At 50.2% G+C, this 20211-nt stretch overlaps 1 protein-coding gene across 2 annotated transcripts in view; it reads right to left on the minus strand.

Annotated features, from left to right (window-relative positions):
- PPFIA3 (PTPRF interacting protein alpha 3) overlaps positions 1-20211 on the minus strand; it is a 67430-nt gene that overhangs the window by 10580 nt on the left and 36639 nt on the right. Inside the window, exons 10-23 of one of the 2 annotated variants that reach the window (XM_035135641.2) lie at positions 19511-19594; positions 18444-18575; positions 17365-17427; positions 13584-13663; positions 13207-13351; positions 11383-11567; positions 9291-9513; positions 8108-8271; positions 7012-7157; positions 5266-5359; positions 4276-4357; positions 2734-2934; positions 2519-2581; positions 341-367 (exon numbers count right to left, since the gene is read on the minus strand). In XM_035135641.2, the coding sequence (XP_034991532.1) occupies positions 341-367; positions 2519-2581; positions 2734-2934; positions 4276-4357; positions 5266-5359; positions 7012-7157; positions 8108-8271; positions 9291-9513; positions 11383-11567; positions 13207-13351; positions 13584-13663; positions 17365-17427; positions 18444-18575; positions 19511-19594 (1689 nt within the window). Of the gene's footprint in view, positions 1-340; positions 368-2518; positions 2582-2733; positions 2935-4275; positions 4358-5265; positions 5360-7011; positions 7158-8107; positions 8272-9290; positions 9514-11382; positions 11583-13206; positions 13352-13583; positions 13664-17364; positions 17428-18443; positions 18576-19510; positions 19595-20211 lie in introns of both variants that reach the window. The other variant, XM_035135640.2, reaches the window with a different exon arrangement.

The following is a 20211-nucleotide window of genomic DNA, read 5'->3' on the forward strand; positions in this document are numbered from 1 at the left end:
AAAGACAGCCACCCCGGATTAAAGAGACATGGAACACAGGGCACCTGTGCTAATAATTTTGTTCAAACAAAACACCGCACAGAACATCCTTAAATGTGTTATACAATGGGAAGTCCTCAATGGTTTGGCCATTGAATTCAGTGGAACTGTTGGTTCTGCCACAGACTAAAACAGGAGAATCTACACAATGGGGGAACCACCCATTCTCCTGAAGTATTGCAGATTCCCCCAGCCCTACGCTCTCCAATAACAGCAAAAAAACAACCCGCACCCCCTCCACTTCCACAGACAAGTAGGCATGCAAGGACAGAGAGGGCTATTGTGCAGATCCCTCTCATACCTGCTCCCAGCTGATTTCCTTTGTCTCCTGGATAGAGGTTAAATGGAAAGCAGGAAGGAAAGCAGAAAGGAATCGTTAAGGCAGGGTTAGACACAATTTGCTTGCACATGTGCCCACTGAGAGCTCAGAGTTAAGAATTTCCCACTTGATCTCAGAGCAGGCCTACTCGGCACATGCAGCAGAATGGAGCCCTCATTTGGCAGAATAGGTTGTATCACTTAAAATACAGTTTGGATCATATTTTGGGATTGCTCTGTTTGTTCACGATACACATACATGCCACCAGCTCCCTACAAGCAGAAACCTAGCACATGGTGTGCTAACCTTTGACCCGCAAGCTGTCTTTATTTAAAAAGCACACCCAAGCATTAAAAGTGGCACCCTGCAACATGAAATGACTATGGACTTTTCTGATCTGTCCACCCGCTGGATTTGTACCAGAAAGAAGCATAGCTGCCAAGTCTCCCATTTCCCCCGGGAAACTTCTGGCGCGGCGGCCATTTTGGAACTGGGCAAAGCAGCATCAAAAGTCACTTACAGGGAAGTTACAGAAGTTACAGGGAACCAGGCAGAGGGCCTTCTCGGTAGTGGCACCCACCCTGTGGAATGCCCTCCCACTAGAGGTCAAAGAGAACAATTACCAGACCTTTAGAAGGCATCTCAAGGCAGCCCTGTTTAGGGAAGCTTTTAATGTTTGATGGATTTCTGTATTTTAGAATTTCTGTTTTTTTGGAAGCCGCCCAGAGTGGCTGGGGGAACCCAGCCAGATGGGCGGGGTATAAATAATAAATTATTATTATTATTATTATTACTTCTGAGCATGCTCCGCCCAGTTCCAAAATGGCAGCAGCGCTACTTCCGGTCTGCTATTTCTGGCCTGGTCCCTTATTTCTCTGACAACAACTTGGCAGGTATGGAAAGAAGCTAGAGTGCCACTGTCAAGTGCCCTTCACCTGCCTCTATATACATGAAGGAAGCACAGAACCCACCTTTGCAAAAGCAACAGAAGGAGAGAAAGGGATAAATAGCACCCACTTGCAAGACCCAGTAAGTCCCCAGAGAAATAGGCAAGCGCCCTCTTCTGACCTCACAGGTGCATACAAATGCCATCATATTGCACACACAGGGCCGGCCGGCCTACCTATTAGTTGTGGTGAGCCTCTTGCCTCAGGCAGCAGGTGGAAGAGGCAGCAGATTGGTCCCCCCCACCTAACCTGTCTGCTTCTACTGCCTGCCTAGCTGCCCACCACCTTTTTGCTGGCTGGCCAGCCAGCTGACCACCAACACCACTGGCAAAGCAGCCACCATCTCCAGCTCCGCAGCTGCTCTCCTTAGGACTCTTAGAGTGTTGCCGCTGCCCTGCCACTGCAGCAAAGGAGCTGCCAGGCTCCTAAAGTGCCATCTGTGTCACTCCGCTGCGTCTTAACATGAGGAAGGGGCCTTCCTCTGAGTGGGTCATTGTGAGCAAGGTGGCCTTGGGGAGCGCCTGTTCAAAAGTTTATCGCTCTGAAGCTTTTCAACAGTACCTGCCGCCGCAAACGTGGCAGCGGCGCAGGTGTTCTCCCAAGGCCACCTTGCTCACAATGACCCACTCAGAGGAAGGGTCCGCAGAGTTCCTTGGAGCGAGATGACCCCAAAGGCAGCAGGCAGTGGAGGAAGCTGTATGGGAGGACCTTGGTAATATGCCACCCTGTACAAGGCCAACATTTGATGCCCTCCCCACAGACCTCGCGGCACTGGCTTAAGCCCAGTAAACATGTTCCAGGCTTTGGGGAGGAGGCATAAGGCTCTGGCAGGGTCCCAGAGCCCTCCTTCCTCCTTCCCAAAGCCTGGTAGACGCTTTCTCGGCTTTGGGTAGGAGGTAGAAGAGCTCTAGGGTCCTTTCAGAGCCCTCACGCCTTCTTCCCAAAGCCGGACGAGGATTTACCAGGCTTTGAGAAGGCGCCCGCCTCATACCCAGTGCCACTGCAATGCCCTAAAAGCCGCCTCTGGAAGGAGGAGGAGGGAGAGGCAACTGCAGGAAAAAGAAGAAGAGGAAGCAGTTTTGGTGGCTAAGGTCAGTGCAGAGGAAGAAGGCCGCTGCTAGTCTTGCCCGCTGCTCAGGAACAGCAAGGTAAGATCCTGGAACAGGGAAACGAGTGGGCACGAGGGCAGCATGCGCACAGCTGCGCCACTTACTGGCTTTGTTGTGGCGGTGAGAGATTCCATCTCTTCATGTGTCATCCACACGTTCCCAGTAGACTAGCAAGAGCAGCAGCAAAAGAAAGGAGATGGCTATCAGTGTTGTTGTTATTATTATTATTTAATGAAAATGAAATAAACCGTTCCAACCTCACTGGCCTCAGCTCCTCCGGCAGAAGGGGCGACGACGGAAGAAGCAGGCCCTCACTCACCGTGCGGGAAGTGGCGGGGGCCGAGGGGCTGGTCAGCGACACCATCTCCTGAATGGCCAGGCGCAGCTTGAGCCGGTGCAACGGGTTGCTGATGCCAATTTCCCGCTGGATTTCTGTGTCCGACAGGTTGGCCATAATGGCGCCGCTCTTCACGTTGGCGCGGCAGGCAGCCACGTACCAGGCCGGCATGCCGACCCACAGCTGCCGAGAGCAAACGGGAGGGGGAAGGTGGTTAAGGAGAGGCCATGCTTGTGCAGCTCTGGGGAAAGCAGAACCCCTAAAATCTCTCCTCTTTTGCTCTGTTTGAGATTCCCACAGCTCCCCTTCTAGCAAATATCTGCCTTTAAGAAAAAAGTTAAGAAAATAACTGACCTACTAAGGCCTCAAACTAGCAATGGCATCACCATCATCATCATCAAAATGGCAGGCGCAAGAGTCCTGGCTAAACTCACCTATTTTGCCCCTACTTGGGTCTCAGTCTGAATTCTGCTCAACACACCTACTGTTTGCTCTAAAATTGCTAACCGTGTGAAGAGTACAACCAGTTTGGCCCTACTGAAAAACACAGGCGGCAACCATTTGGGTGTGTCCAATTGATGCGCCATCGCCGCATTAATTTTAGACCCGAAAGAATGCAGAGCAGGGAGGGGGGGGCGGAACGGGAGCAGGGCGGAATGGGTGTGTGTGTTCATACAGGGCTGTCTTAAACATATCTGGCGCTACGGATCCCTCCGGCGCCCCCGCCCTGTTTCCCAGCGTGGCGGGTGGGCGGGTGCAGCGTGGCTGCCGCCTGGAGGGCCGGCACCCTGCACCATCCAGCCTGGCCGTATGGCCGGCCCTGGGCCAGGGGGCGCTGCCCGCCCCCTGTTGCGACGCCCCTGCGCGCGGCAGAGGCAGCCCCAGGCCCGCGCGCCTCCGGAGAGCAGCCTGAAGCCACTGAAACAGCTGAGAGGCACGCCTAGGGCTGCATCCGCTGCGCCTGGGGCGGCCTCCGCTGCGCCTCTCACCGGGCGCAATGGCGCCCCGGTGCCCCGCTCCAGGGGACCCGGGCCTAGAGACGACCCTGTGTTTATACATACTCTACCAGCACATGTGGGGGCTGGGAACAGAACCCCCATGCGAAATGGTTGCAGCCTGTACAATACTTGGAAGTCGCAAGTGATCTTTTAAAAAATGTAAATACCATGCGCTGGAGGAGAGGAGAGAGGGAAATCAGGAATGGGATTGGAGGCGGGTGAGCATCCAGAATTTCCTTATGTGCTGCAGTCCCGACAACCGCCCCCACCTCCAGCAGTTATATGGCTGTATCCCTTTGTGGAGTGTATCTGTTCAGTGGCAAAGCAGGGTGTGCTGCCATGCAGCATGGAAATAAGGCCTACAGCCATGCTTTAACTGGTGCCCAAAAGATTCTGCTGGGGCTGGTGCTGGTGCTGTTTCTCACTTCTGCACCCCATGATTAAACATCTGACTTCTCTGCCCCATCCACATAGCTCAGTCTTTAAACTCCTTGCTGAAGCCCGCATTCCCTTCCCACCTCATTACCTCCAGCCACGAGACAACAGTGGGCCCGTCCCAAGCAGCGAAGGGCAGGCCTTGCCGGCAAGCTTCTTCTAGCAGCTCATGCCTGCGAGAAAAGAGAAATAAGGAGATCTGAAAATCCAAGTGGTGTCTACATCCGATCATATATTCTCTATTGGTTGTCCCACATGGCTCAGACCTACAGGCTTTATGTACCTGGAGCTGTGTGTTCAATATTGTGTGAACTTCTGTTGCTTGACAAAGACTTTTAAAATTATTTTACTGGGCATTTTAAGGAACTTTTTCTGCTTCTATTATGAATTTTAATGGATTTTCTCTAAAGTGTTTTTTTTTTGGGGGGGGGAGAATATTATTGTGCGTCGCTTCAAAACCATGGTCTTAAGAGAGAGAGATAAACATGGATGAAATAAACAATAAAAATAATTAATTACACATTCCACCTTTTCCTAAATCCAGCCATCAATGCGAATGTACTTGGGTGCTCCAAGCGTTCCTTTCGGAACTTTAAAAGTTTGACATTACAGTCGTACTTTGGATCTTGAACGCCTTGGCTCCCGAACAAATCTGCTCCTGAACTATCGAAACCCAGAAGTGAGTGTTCCGGTTTTCGAACGATTTTTGGAAGCCAAATGTCCGACGGTGCTTCCGATTGGCTGTAGGAGCTTCCTGCAGCCAATGAGAAGCCGCGCTTTGGTTTTGGAACATTTTGGAAGTCGAACGGACTTCCGGAACGGAGTCTGTTCGACTTCCGAGGCACGACTGTACAGTCCTTGTTCATCAGCACAACAAGTACAAGTGAAAACTTACACTCATGCTAAATTCACAGGCAGGAAGCCTGTGTGGCGTATATGTGACTCATCCGCAAACCCCAAGCTGGATACTGCAACCAGGTCTTGCAAGCCCATGTCCTAGGAAGCTCTTCACCCTGTTAATCTCCCACCCCCTTGCCCCACCCCTGCCACCTGCAGCCAGGTACCCCTGCCCGTTTCTCACTTCTTTTTGTTCCTACGGTCTTTGTCCACTGGTCCCGACAGCTTGGAAAGGCCCAGGGGATCTGCAGGCGACATCTCATCTGACGGTGTCCCAGCTAGGGAGAAAGATGGGCAAGTTACGAACAGAGAATGGCACACGGACCCTAGACCATCTGCTCTGGTAATCTCCTCCATCATGAGGGCAGTAGCCCCGTTCAGGCATTCCCAATGACTCATGCGATAAGAGAGAGCTGGGGTGACGAAGGTGAATGTGCTAGTTCTGCCCTATATCCCAAACTGCCATTGTTGCCCCCAAGTTGGAGGGATGACATCTGTCACAGGGAGGCTTTCCAGCTCGTGTGGGTTCCCCTGTGTGGTCTAGAACCCGGATTTCCAAGGGTTCTAAATGGCATGGGGGCAGTGGCATAGCATGGGAGCACAGATTTGGTTGCACCAGGTGCAAAATGTCAACACTCGGTACTGCCTCAATGCACCTGTGTGCTTCTGTCTCTGGGCTCCGTTGAGAACAGCTTCTCCATGTGAACCAGGAAGTGACCTCTCCAGACAATGGAACGACTCTTCTTTTCTTACCCCTGCGGCTGTGATGTCCCGGGCGATGTGGACGCTGTTAGGCAGTTGAATGCACATGTGTACTCCATCCATTTCCCTTCGATCTCTGTGCAGCCCCGAGGCATTGGCAACCCACGCTACGCCACTGCACAGGGAGTGGAATTACAGGAATGTTCTTCACTTAAGAAGCTATCCCTCCAACTTGGGGACAGGGATGGTTGGTGGCAATGAGGGTGAAGCACACGCTGAACTAGCATGCTCATCTCTGTTCTCTCTCACTGCCTGAGAGATTTAGAAGACCTGAACAGGGCTAGTATTTCTGAGTGTTCTGGCACAAGCAGCATCTAAGGCCAGAGGGAGCTGCAACTATGGGACAGGTGATCCCTGGACATTTTTGCTATCATCAGTGCCAAGGTTTTTTGGGCTCCAGAGGCAAGAGATGCATCAGCGGGCAGAATGGGGTTGCTATGAACAACCAGTTCCCTCCACCTGCTGTCCACCGAGTCCTCTTGTGTTGCTCTAGGGCCCTTTGCATGGGTGCGAGTATGGTCCCTTATGACATGGAAGACTCTTGAAGAGTTCATAGACAGCTTGAATCTCTCCTGAGCTCCTCCAGAAGCCTTGTGCAAAGGAACAGCATCCTTCTCCTCCTATCTGCGATGAGCTGATTATTTGGAAAGGGCCCCAGGGACTGGGATTGAGACCTACAGAACAGCGGCGCTCACAAGCAAAGCCCAGCTCGGAAGGCCACAAGGGTTATCCGAGGCCTGGTGTGTGCCCAAAAAACTGCAGAATTTTTGGTGCCAGGCCCGACACTGGATTCAAAAATCTTGAGGGCTAGAAACTTAAAGGATTCTATAATAAGTGCACAAGTAGAGGTTACTGAGGAGCAGGATTCTTGCGGGGAGGCGGAAGGGCAAGAGGTCTCTCTGCGAGTTCCTAATACTGATAGTTGGTGGAACAGCCAGGTTCCACAGCAGTCAAGGCTGCAATTAGACTTAACTGGCCAGCATGGTCAGTGGTTAGTGATGATGGGAGATGCAACCCAGCAACACTGGGAAGGCCACAGGTTCCTGATGCCTGGTTCCACAGGGACATGTCAAATAATTCTTTTTTGAAGGGAAAGGCAGGAAGTGGGTGTGGGTGTGGGGGAGAGACAGGACAACAGAACTGAGGCTCTGGGTTGGGAAAGGCATACCAAGCGAGGGGGACTCACGGCCCAACTGCCCCAGCCTCCCTTTCTCCTTCTTGCCAAAGAGACGCCCAATGGAAGATTTGATGCTCTTCTTCTTGGTGGATTTGTGCAAGGAGTCCTGGCTGCTGTTGGTGACATCGGATCCCAGGCTGTGACAATGGAAGGAGGTGGGTGGAGGGGGGGGGAGATGGACAGGATAAGAAAGGGATTATCCTATATAATAAAGTGCAAGTGTCTCTGCGTCCAGTATTCCCTGTGTCCCTGGGTTTGCGCTAATGCATATGTGCCCCACGGACACAGGGACTGGACGAAGAGGCGGGACGTACACACGCGCGCTCTCTCTCTCCCCCCCTCAACCCTCTGCCTCCCGTTCCCCTGCGGCGGCGGACCAAGATGGTGGCATTAGGCTCCGGGGCCGCGGCGGCGGGAGCCCGGTCCGGCCGCAGCGGCCCCGGAGCCCAATGCCGCCATCTTGGTCCACCGCCTCCTCCTCCTGACAACCCTACCTGGTCCGTGGGAGGAGCGGCGGGGCCGCGGTCTTCCCTCCCTCTCTGCGCTCGGCCGCGGGACACAACAGGAGAGCGCTTTGTTTAATTGCGTTCCTGGCGCGCCCCGCGGCCGAGCGCAGAAAGGGAGGGAAGGCAGCGGCCCCGTCGTACCTCTAGCGCCCGTTTTCTTAACGGGCTGAATGAGACTAGTTTCTAAATAAGAGAGGCCTGTTCCTCCAGAGAGACTCCTACCCTAAAATGAGAACCTAAAAGGAGATCTTCCTCCCTGTCAATTCGCCTCATCACTCCAACCCCTGCTAAGCATAATCCATCAAAAGAGGTGCGCTTTTACCTGGCGCCAAAACCACATTAATGATGGTGCCAGGTGGGCCTCACTGGGAAGAGCATTCCACAAGCAAGAGAGTCACAACTTAAAAGGCTCTCTCCTTTGTTGCCCCCCCCTCCAATAAAAAAACCTCCATGAGAGAGGGGAACCTGGAGGAAGACCTCAGAGGAAGACCAAAGGCTCCAGTTATGTTCCTACTGGGAGAAGTGGCCTGAATCATATGTTAAAAGATCCCTATTGTCCTGTCCCACCCCTTGCAACCTACCTGGTTCTCAGGTCTCTCCCGTCTTCCAGGGATCCAGCCTGCAGAGCTAAGGCTTGGGTCATGCGCTCAAGACGCATCGTGCGGGGGGTGGAAGGAGCCGGGGGCTCGCACAGGGCCAGGGCTTTCTCCTCGGACCCTCGCCCATCTTCCTTGGCAACGTGGTTCTGTTGGGAGGGGAAAGAGGCAGGGAAAAAGAGAGACTTGCATGGCGCTGCTAGAGAAGAGGGAAGGCCGCAACTCTGGGAATCTCTCAAGCCAAGAGAAGCTGACAACTTTATGATCCTCCCAACCTGAGAATTACAGCAACCAACCAAAGCACTTGAGGAACCTGTGTGCGCCCCTGACTACCTGAGCACCTGATTCTGCCTCAGCGGCCTGATGCAAACATTATGGAACCCACTCATCCACTCACCCTCACTTTCCTAATCTCATTCCTACTCATGTCCATAATGAATGAGCAGGCCCACTGGACCACCCTGTTTCCTACAATGACCACCCAGATACCTCCAAGAAGCCCATAAGTCGTTAGCTCAGCCGCCATCCTGGTTTCTATTATTCTGAGCACACAACCCCTGAGTGGGGTTCATTTTCTGACACCTTTAATTTAAGGATTACTGGCAGAAAGGCCTAGAAGAACCTCGACCTGAGGCCTTGAAGGGCTGCTCTGCTGACACCATACTGGACTAGACGAGCCAATCATTTGCGAACGAGGGGCTTTCATGTGCTCATCCTATATAATAAAGTGCAAGTGTCTCTGCGTCCAGTCCCTGTGTTCCTGTGTCTGCACCACTGCGCATGTGCCCCACGGGCACAGGGATTGGACGCAGAGACTTGACGCACACACACACACACACACACACACACTCTCCACCCCCCTGCCTACCGTTTCCCTCGCAGTCCTCAGAAGAACCGCGGCCTTCTCCTGGGTGCCCGCTGGCCAGCTGGGCTCAGCGGAGCGCCCCGACGAAGCGGCAGCTGTGGGAGGGGCTCCCCAGCCCCCCCCATGCGCCGCCACTGAAAAAGGCTGAATGTTCTAGCGCCCGTTTATTAAACGGGCTGAATGACACTAGTTTAAGAATAAACACACACAACACAAAGATTCCTGAGGGGAAATCTTTCAAAAATGAAAGCACAGAGGAAGCAGACAAGGCCCACCGTGTCCCTGGCCCACCTCCCAACACACCATTTTTTCTCCATCGCGAGCAGGGCTGTGGGGCGCCAAGCGGGGAGTAGAATGGCCGCTGCTGGGGGGAGACGGGCTGGCCAGAGTGGAACTGGTGACAGAGGGAGGTATGGAAGTGCCCGAGCGGTAGCGTCCCAGGGACCCGTCCAAGCTGGCGCTGGTCACCCGGCTCTCAATTTCCTCTGCTCGCTGTTCTGTGGATTCCTTTTCCTCCTGGATCAGCCTTGAAAGGAGAGCAGAGGGGGAAAGCGTGAGCAATTTCGGGGTAAACACGGCCATCTGTTCTCTCTCTTTGTACCGTGCCCTTTTCGAAATCTTCACTCAGTAAACAAAGTGGATCTGAATACCCTTTTGCTTCATTGATTGTGCTTTCCTAATTCGGATTCCCAAACAAATTTGCAATCATGAGATCTAGAAACTTACTGCTTGCTCAGCCTTTGCTGATGTTTGTGTGTGTGTGTGTGTGTGTGTGTGTATGTATATGTATATGTATATATATATAAAGGTAAAGGTAAAGGGGCCCCTGACCATCAGGTCCAGTCGTGTCCGACTCTGGGGTTGCGCCGCTCATCTCGCTCTATAGGCCGAGGGAGCCAGCGTTTGTCCGCAGACAGCTTCCGGGTCATGTGGCCAGCATGACAAAGCTGCTTCTGGCGATCCAGAGCAGCGCACGGAAACGCCGTTTACCTTCCCGCCGGAGCGGTCCCTATTTATCTACTTGCACTTTGATGTGCTTTCGAACTGCTAGGTGGGCAGGAGCTGGGACCGAGCAACGGGAGCTCACCCCATTGCAGGGATTCGAACCGCCGACCTTCTGATCAGCAAGCCCTAGACTCTGTGGTTTAACCCACAGCACCACCTGGGTCCCTTATGTATATATATAGTGCTTGCCAAATTCAGCACCAGATAGGAAATTCAATGCTTGCCAACGACGCGCAGGTACAGAAGAGGCATGCAAAACCAGCTACAACTGGACAAGTAAACAAGGCTCTTATTAATGTTGAAGGAAAATTCATTAACTGTCTATAAAGAACAGAACAACTTACAGTGTATCCGTAATCTACGCTAAGATGACCTGAATAATGTGCATTTTGAACAGAAATCAAAACTTCTAGGTTGTATCCAGCCTAAGTTAGTTACACTGAGGTCCCACTGAAATCAATATAAAAAGCTAATCATCATGACTTATAAACCCCATCGATTTCCTGAACACCAAATTAACTCTGTCTGAATCAAATACCCTAAATTTAGGAATAAACAAGGCATTATCACAGACCACCCTCCCAAGTGTCCCTATTTTCCAGGGACAGTCCCGGATTTACAGAAGCCATCCCAGTTTCTGAATTGATCCCAGAATGTCCCACTTTACGTTAGGATGTTCCTATCTTCATCAGATAAATGTTGGAGGGTATCTCCCCGAGCCAAGGAGATAAGTACTGTAACTATATAAGCTTTAGAAGACATCTTAAAGCAGCCCTGACTAGGGAAGCTTTTTAATGTTTAATGCTTTATTATGCTTTTATATATGTTGGAAGCAACTCAGAGCGGCTGGGGCAGGGGTCAGCAACCTTTTTTAGCCGTGGGCCAGTCCACCGTCCCTCAGACCATGTGGTGGGCCAGACTATATTTTTTTTGGGGGGGGGGGATGAACGAATTCCTATGCCCCACAAATAACTCAGAGATGCATTTTAAATAAAAGCACACATTCTACTCATGTAAAAACACCAGGCAGGCCCCACAAATAACCCTGAGATGCATTTTAAATAAAAGGACACATTCTACTCATGTAAAAACACGCTGATTCCCGGACCATCCGAGGGCCAGATTGCGAAGGCGATTGGGCCGCATCCGGCTCACGGGCCTTAGCTTGCCTACCCCTGGGCTGGGACAACCCAGTCAGATGGGCAGGGTATAAAAAAATAACATTATTATGGTTGTTATTGTTATTATGGAATAGGACTTCCCTATTTTCATCGGAGAAATGTTGGAGGGTATGCAATTACCTACGTTCAATGACAGCAATGCAAAGAGGTGCATCATGGGAAAATACTGGCGCAGGCTTGCTGCAAAGGGCTGGGCCGAGACAACTCACTTGATTTCTTTGTTGATGGCTTCCAGCTGCTCCTGTAGCATAATGGCCAAGGTCTGAACATCAGCCTGTCCACTGGGGGAGAGCAGGTCGGCTGAGCTGAAGAGAGGATCACGCTCATCTTCATCCGAGCCGTCCAAGCCGCCGTCGAAAGGGCCTCCAGCTGCCTGCTGAGCACGTTCCCACTCCTGAGAGGGTTCCACCTGCACAGGAAGAGCAAGAAGAAGGGAAATGGAGGGGTGTGTGGTCCATTTGCCCAGTGACATATTTGGATATCCACCAGAGAGAACAGCAAAACCCCTCAAAGGCAGCACAGACTTCAGTTGGGTGGTGATGGGACCTTGGTTGCTATGGAAACCAAGGCCCTCGCCTCACCTTACCCCCCTGCCCTGATCCCTGGCATTGCACTGCTGTGAGCTCAGCCTTTGCCCCAAAAATGATGTCCAGAGGGAGACTCACCAGGCGGGTGTCCAGTGGAAATTGAGGTTGAAAAGAGAGAGAGAAAGAAAAAAAAATGAGGGGAGGAAGTAAAGTAATGAAACTACTGCTCTATACCATTTGCCCTGCTACAAGCAACAGTTCCTCCTGTCGGGCCCCATTAAAGCCATGCATCCACAAGGGTTCTGGCATTTTTCTTTATTTCCGCCCCACTTTTCTGTTTAGATCATGCACACACATACACAAAGAACCTTATTAAAAACACACTATAAAGAATAGCGACACGGACAAACGTTAAAAAATAATCAGGACGAAAACAGACGTCTTAAAACAGCAGCCCCATTAAAAGCAGGATACAGCAGATTAGCAGGCTAAAAAAAAAAGCGTATGTTAAAAAGTACACCAGAACAAGAACATCCTTAACGGGTGTCTAAAAACTAAAATAGATGGAGTTTGGTGGGCCTCCACGTTTGGAGAGGGCATTCCACATTCTCAGTGCCACTCAGTGAAAAGGCATAGATGGGGAATGGGAAATTACAGGCTCAAGAAGGAACTAAAATGAATTGTCGGATGCAGGGAGGGTGGTAGGGCCTGGAAGAGTTTATGGCAGCAATAGCTTTGTTGCTCTGGCAATCTCCGTTGCCACCGTTGCCAACCTAGCAGTTCGAAAGCACGTCAAAATGCAAGTAGATAAATAGGAACCGCTACAGCGGGAAGGTAAACGGCGTTTCCATGTGCTGCTCTGGTTTGCCAGAAGCGGCTTTGTCATGCTGGCCACATGACCTGGAAGCTATACGCCGGCTCCCTCGGCCAATAATGCGAGATGAGCGCGCAACCCCAGAGTCGGTCACGGCTGGACCTAATGGTCAGGGGTCCCTTTACCTTTACCTTACTGTAATGCAACTGGAATGTTAAGTGTTCTAATCCAGTGATACAAACACTAGACCTTTGCTAGTACCATCCCAGCACTCCCCACCAACTTTTTTTTTGGGGGGGGATGCTGGGTACCCCCAAGGCCAGCCCACCCCTGTGGCAAGGAGAGGCAGCAGGATTCACAGGGGCAACAGATCCAACCTCCAAAGAATGCATCACCCACAGCTGCTGCCATGGTGGCAGCAACAGCTGTGGCACACTGCTTGGAGGCCGGATGTGCCCACCCCCTTGGCAGCCCCTTCTCCCAATGCAGCCTCTACAGTGAATCGGAGGCGCCGATGGCCTCTTCCCACCCTTGTTCCTGATGTTGATCTTCTGCCACCCCCTTCTTCCCTGGTGGGTGGCGGCTGCCATTTTGTGTTTTGCCTCGGGTACCAAAATGTATGGGGCCTGCTCTGGGTGCCCCCTCCCGCCCTCTTCAGAGCTCATGCCCACCCCTACACAGCAACCCCGTACCTTGGTAGCCTCGTCCTTGACGGTCCAGCGGCCCTTCTTTGAACGTCTTGCAACGCCAGCACTGCTGTAATGGTCCACGTGGGCCCCCACGGGCAGCGTGGGCGCCTGGGAGTAACGTAGCTCCAACGCGCTGCCCGGCAGGGACCTCCGTGGAGCAGGAAAAATGAGAAGCGTGAGCAAGGATGGTCAGGAAGAGGGTCTCCACCATGCAAGTAAAGGAGCTTTATCCCACCAGTCCCCACTGAACCAAGTAAGACTTTCAGGTACTCGGCTCGTTGGAAGCCATGTAACAAGATTTTCTTGAAATCCTGACATTTTGCGGGGAGGGCTGCACTAAACCGGTTAATGTAATTTGAGAGGGGGAGGAGCCTTCTTACCGGGAGTAGGTAGAGACAGGTCGCCCGCGTAACTGGTCTATCTCCATGTGCATCCTCTCAATTTCAGTTAAGAGTTGTTCCTGTAGGACATGTGCAAAGAACACCATCAATACTTGGAAGCAACCTGTTAGCTCCGCCCAAGGCATGATGGAGAACAGCAACAACCGGGAAAAGATAGACATAATATTTTACAAGGATAAGAAGAAACACCACAGACTTCCGGTCTGCCGCGCCGGACAAAGAAGACGCAGGGACTGCGAGCTCCGCAGTCCCTGGCATCGCGGAAGGGGGGGAATTCCGCGGGGCGCGCGGATTCCCCACAAGAACTTCGGGTCGAGCGTCCCGAAGGCACAGAGACCGGCGGGCTCCGTTTTTTTTGGCGACTCCTCTGCTGCCCGGAGACACAGTAGAGTCTCCGAGAGCCAGCGGAGTTGGAGTCGCGGGAGCCATTTTGGTCGACATCGGTACCTCCGAGAAGTGAAGCCCCGAGTCTTCTACCGGGCAGCAGCAGATTCTCCCAATAATTTAAAAAGACCTCTTCAAAGTAAGTGAAATCTTCATTGGGACTTTTTGGACTTTAAAATTACCAATTTGGAAAAATCGGAAGAGATTTAAAAACGGGAGTCGATCTCTTCCTAATGGCTGATTAAAAGGCGCATTAAACATTCCAAAGCCGAAAAAGATATTTTGTTATTAGCACCTGAAAGAAACAAAGACTTTGTATCTCTTTACAAAACCCGTGCCGGCACCTCCTGAGGAACAGCAAGTGTGTCAGGGGAGAAAATTTTTGACAGCTGTCAAAGCTGTCAAAACTGCTAAAAGACAAGAAAAATTTCTAAAAATTCGGTGAGAGTTTAACTGGCTGTAAGATTTTACTAAAAGAGAAGCATTTGGACTTAAGAGAGGATTTATTTGTGGAAAAGTTAAAGACAATGGAAGGAATAGCCAAGATGGAGGGAACTGTGAGTGAGTGGTGAGTGGAAATTTCCAGTGTGCTCTGTCTCCTAATCTACTGCCTGTTTGTGGTTAGAAGGAATGAAAACAATGTATTCACTAAGCTTCCAAGAAGCTGTTCTGAACTATTTGGAGATTTTGAAGGACATACATAGGACACTGCAACACTCCAGCATAACATCTGTAGAGACTTTGGTTCAAGAGCAGGACTTTGAAGACAATGTTGAAAGCCTACCTGAGACTAAAGAACAAGAAGTGGATTTCGCAAAAACTGAGATAAAGAACAAGAAGTGGATTTCGCAAAAACTGAGATGGAATGTAAAAAATGTGATCTGGAGGAAGAACAACAAGGACTTGAAAAGGAAAAAGACAGCTGTCAAGAACAACAATATGATTCAAAGACTCAAGAAAAGAAGGCTCCTGGAGGGTCTAAAAATTGGGCATGGGCAACAGAGGGAAAGGAAAGGCAGAAGGGGGGGGAGACAGAGGCCTGGATTGGGAAGTGGGAAAGAATGGGAGTTGGGTGAAAAATTCTAGCTAAAAAGTATTTTGGTGATTGATTAACGGTTTCTGAAATCTTGGCTTGTTAAAGGACTGCTGATCTAAAGGGGGGGGGGGGAGGACACCGGGAGGAGAAAGGAGAGTTAGTAGATATAAAAATTTAGTTTTCTGGAGGGAGGTAGAAGAATGGCTTGGGAAACAATTTTTAGATTTGTATTAGTATTTTTGTGTTTAGATAAGTGTCTGGATGGAGGGCCGCCTTCCCTCCTTTCTTTGCCCAGAAACACCTGGTGGCAGAAGGTGCTCTGGGGGGTGGAGGGGGTGGAGGGAAGCCCAGACAAAAAAATGGAACCTTTGAAGTGCTGCACCTAGCAGGTTCCTCTTGTGGCAGGAGGGGACTTGTGGGGGGGGCAGCATGAAGAAGGAGGAGGAACAAGTCAATATTATAAGAATAAGAGTTGAAACTGGGGTAGAAAATTCACCATATTAAATTAGAGAAGTTAGGAAAACCAGGAAGAAGAGATTTGAGGAAGTCACAATGATAATGTGAAAGATTTGGGAATTTTTATGTATTTTTTCTTTTTCTTTTTTCATGTTTTCTTTTTTAGGTTTTTTCTCCTTTTTTCCATTTTCTTTTTTCGGGGACTTTGGGGTGGGGTGGGGGCTAGGGATCCTATTTTCCCATTTTTTTCCTTTTCTCTTTATTTTTTACATATATGATCAGGGTTGGGAATGTTGGTTGGGCGGACACCCGGCTCAGTCTCCCCCTGTTACTCTGGGGCCCACCGGTGGCAGGGGTGGGAATTGGGGAGGGGAGGAGGGGTAGGGGAGAAACCCAGCCACTTAAAATTAACCACCTCCGACTATCTGCTCAGCATGGGTCTTTCTCGTGGCAGGAGGGGACTCATGGGGGGGGATGGAAGAAGGTGTGAAATTATGACTGTTTACCTTTCTGTATTTTCTTTGTTTATTATAAAATCAATAAAAATTATATTAAAAAAAGAAGAACCACCACAGACAGAATAATTACCACACATGGGGAGAACAAGGATATCATTTGAATGCTTCGCCTGTACTTTTATAAATCATTTTTAATGTGTCAGTACAAATGGAAGTTGTTAGAACTGCAGTTGTTGTATAAGGGATTGTTATTTTTGACTGGAGTATAATTGACATTAATAAGATTTTTGGAAAGCAGAAATAAAGTAAATCATCAAACCATCAATTCTAGCACATGGGGGGGCCACCTAAATTATATACTTTGGCATCTGAATGATTGGAATTAGTAATTGTATTATAATTTGGCATTGTTATAATGAGGCTATTATTGGATTATTATAAGTGAAAACTAATAAATATTATTATTATAAAAAATGCAAAAACTTGGAAGCAACCTAGCAGACTTCAAAGCCCTCCACCATATATACTGTATATATTTTTTAAAGATATAGTATTTCTAAAATATATTATTTTATTTATCTCTAAGCAGCATACAACAGCTGAACACGGAAGAGTGTAATAAAAGGCTAAGGAGTGAAACTCTACACAAACCCCAAGTCCCTAAGATCGTTGGACAGTGCCTTGTATGCCTCCTTCCGGCAACGCCTGCAGCCAAGCTGGTACCAAAGGTATTGTTCTGCTTTCTCTTGGACCACATCGCTGAGGCCGAGAGGCGGGTCTTGTCGTCTGGGAAGCCCAGAACCTCCATACACACTGCCCAGGGAGGTTACTTTGGTGCTGCTGACGCAGAAGTTTGACTTCACCCCCAGAGGTGCACTCCACTGCCCCTCAAGACAGATGGATGCCAACAACATATGGCAGAGGGAAGGGCATAGTGTGGGCAATGGTGGAAAATGCCCATTTGAGTCTCAAGGGAAGCCCCACACAGAGTGCATTACAGTAGTCTAATCATGAGGTTACCAAAACGTGAGTCGCAGTGGCCAAGCTATTCATGTTCAGGAAAAGGTGCAGCTGGCATACCAACTTAAACTGATAACAGGGGCTCCTTGCCACAGAGGTTACCTGAGCCTTCAATGAAAGAGATGGATCTAGGAGCACCCCAAAAACGATACACCTGTTTCTTCTGTATGCATTCCCGACCCGGACTCTCCAGCTTGCAAACATGCAAATCACTCACCCACAACGCCTCCATCTTAGCAGGATTCTGCCTCAGTTTGTTAGCCCTCGGACACTCCCAGAAGTTTCCCTTCCTCTTTCTCTAGCCCTTAGCTCAGCCTGCAAATTCAGGACATTCTCCTCCCTTCTGGATTTCATGACTAGCGACTTTCACCCTCTCTGATAGTAATTCAGCCACAATTAGCCTCACCTTGTTTGCCAGTAGTTCATCCTGAACCTTCTTCATGTTGGCTATTTCTTCACTCAGTGTGTTCTTGATGGGGGTGGGGGGAAGGAAAGAGTTTAGTTAGAGCAAGAGAATGAAGGTAGGACCCCTTGACAGAATGTTCCTCCATCCCTTCCTGCATGCACCATATTCTCCATCACCCCACATGGAAGGGCCGCTGCTGCTTCTCTGCAGTTGCCTCTTCTGTTAAGACCAACCCCAACAGCAGCCAAAACCATCACAGCAATTGCCTAACATTGAGAGTCCTAAATGTCCCTCACATGAGGGCCCTTGGTGGAGAACCTCCTGGGCTCCCTTCTAGCTTGGCATCTGGGTTGCCATGATTAGAACTAGCAGTTATTTTCCTGTAGTACATGGGAATGAAAATCTTGGTGCCTTGTGGCTAAAAACACATGGCTGCCATGTTTTCCTGTGATGGTGGCCATGCTTCTTTACCCACGGCAATCCAAAACCAGAGTTGCCAGTAAAAGGACCCCTAGACGGTTAAGTCCAGTCAAAGGTGACTATGGGGTTGTGGTGCTCATCTCGCTTGCAGGCCGAGGGAGCCGGTGTTTGTCCACAGCTTTCCAGGTCATGTGGCCAGCAGGACTAAACTGCTTCTGGCGCAACGGAACTCCGTGACAGAAATCAGAGCACAAGGAAACACTGTTTACCTTCCCGCCAAAGCGATACCTATTTATCTACTTGCCAGTGGACTGCATTTCAGAAAACCAACATGGCTGCCATAGCTGTGGTTGTTGAGGGAACGTGAATAGGGCTGGCCTTTCATCTGGTCAAATTGTTAGGGCAAGGCTTCAGATAAGTACCACCTTTGAAGACCTCAAGAGGTTCAGACAGGTGAAGTCTCTGCTCCAGAGACACCTCACCTTCTTGCTTTCCGAAGGGCCAATCCTTATCTCCCCGCCACATTTCCTGGCTCTGACAGTTCCTCCCTTTGATTTCCACCCACTTAGTGAGCACAGGGACAGCAGACACATGGCTGCTCTGAAGCAGCTCTCCCCAAACCATGTTCCTACCTCTCACCACAAGCCCCCACACCCTACCTTCTCCTCCAGGGCCCCCATCCGTTCCTTGAGGTGCAACTGGAGACGTTCGTTGGATTCCGAGAGCAGCTTGTCTACCGTTTCCGAGAGGCGTTTGTTGTGTTCGTCGTTCATTTTCTCCCTTTGGCGTGCCTGTTTGTTTGTTTGTTTTTAACAAAGGAGACAGCAGGCATTGAAGACAGGGCAACAACCCCTGCCTCTGTCTTTCTCACTCACCTCCCAGAAACCTTCACCTCTGATTCCACCTCTCACTGTCTTCCCTTGCTCGCGTCCAACAGCCCCCTCTTCCTTACTTGTTTTTACAATGCTTTATTGCCTCTGTATCCACAAAAGCTCTCTAAAATTGGAATACAGGAAGCTGTCTTATACTGAGTCAGACCACTGTTCCATCTGGTTTGGTGTTGTCTACACTGAGTGGCACCAGCTCTCCAGCATTTGGGGTAGGGGCCTTTTCCAGCCCTACCTGGAGATGCCGGGGATTGCGACAATTTGAACAAAATATTGGGGGCCCCCGGCCCTGCCCGAAGGTTGCCAGAAGGAGGGAGGGAGCCAGGCTGGAGCCAGGTGAGTGTAGCCTAGAGTGAGGGTCCCCAGCCTGGCAGAGGCTGTGCCGCCTCCCTCCCTCCCTTGCTCGGCACTTCCAAAGCCCAGGCAGCTGGGCTCTGGGGATGGTGCCAAGAGGCTGAGCCAGTGGACTCACCGGGGGACAATGGCAAGCCCTTCTGTGGTGGGGGACCCGTAGGGTGAAGGGTTCAGGCCAAGGCCATCAGAGGGGAAGAAAGGAGGGAGCGCGTCCTGGGAGAAAGGGAGTCAGGTGGATGATAGGGCATTTTACCTGCACTCTCATGCAGCGGTGGCAGAGAAGGAGGCTGGGAAATCTCATCACAGTCCAGGGGGGTGGGGCTGAAGGGGTCTGGGCTCCTTAAGAGTTGGTACCTATGCACCTGGGCTCTTTTGCACTCAGAGCAACATGCTCCACCAATGAGCTACTGTATAGTCTTTCTTCCAGTTCCTGGTACTCCCACTTTCCCATCAAAATCCTGCCCTACTTCCCATCATGCCCTCACCCGTTGGAGCTCCTGGTTTTTCTCCTCCAGCTGGGCCTCAAGCTGACGCAGGCGCTCCTCAAAATTCCCATGGCGCTCCTCTGCCTAAAGAAGAGAGTGAAGGGGAGTGTTAAGCCATACTCCCATTTGATCTCCCATTAAATTTTTATTCATTTATACATCAATACAGAACAGTACAAACAGACAACTGTACAGCCTCAATTCTTTGCCATATGACTTCCCTCCTCCCACCAGACGGTAAAGTAGTTCAATCCACTCTCGTGTTTTATAAACTTGGTACAATCTCTGCGATCAAGGAGTTATGTCGTTACCGCTAGCGTTTCCATTCCCTTGTAATTATCTTTAGCATAATCAATAAATTTACTCCACTCTATTCGAAATTTCCCATCTTCCTGGTCCCGGACCCTGTGGGTGAGTCTGGCCATTTCCATGTATTCTAACACCTTCGTTTGCCACTCTGTTATCGAAGGAATCTCTTGTTTTTTTTCCATTTTTGGGCAATTAGAATTCTGGCAGCCACCGTGGCATAAAAGCAAAATCTTTGATCTGTCTTTACGATTTCATTATCTACTAACCCCAATAAAAAAGCTTCTGGCTTTTTAGGAAAAGTATATCTCAATTTTTTTTTTAACTCATTATACACCGACTCCCAGAATTTCTTGAACCCATCACATTCCCACCACATGTGGTAGAATTATCCC

Source organism: Zootoca vivipara, chromosome 13 (assembly GCF_963506605.1).
Source record: "Zootoca vivipara chromosome 13, rZooViv1.1, whole genome shotgun sequence".
NCBI lineage: Eukaryota > Metazoa > Chordata > Lepidosauria > Squamata > Lacertidae > Zootoca > Zootoca vivipara.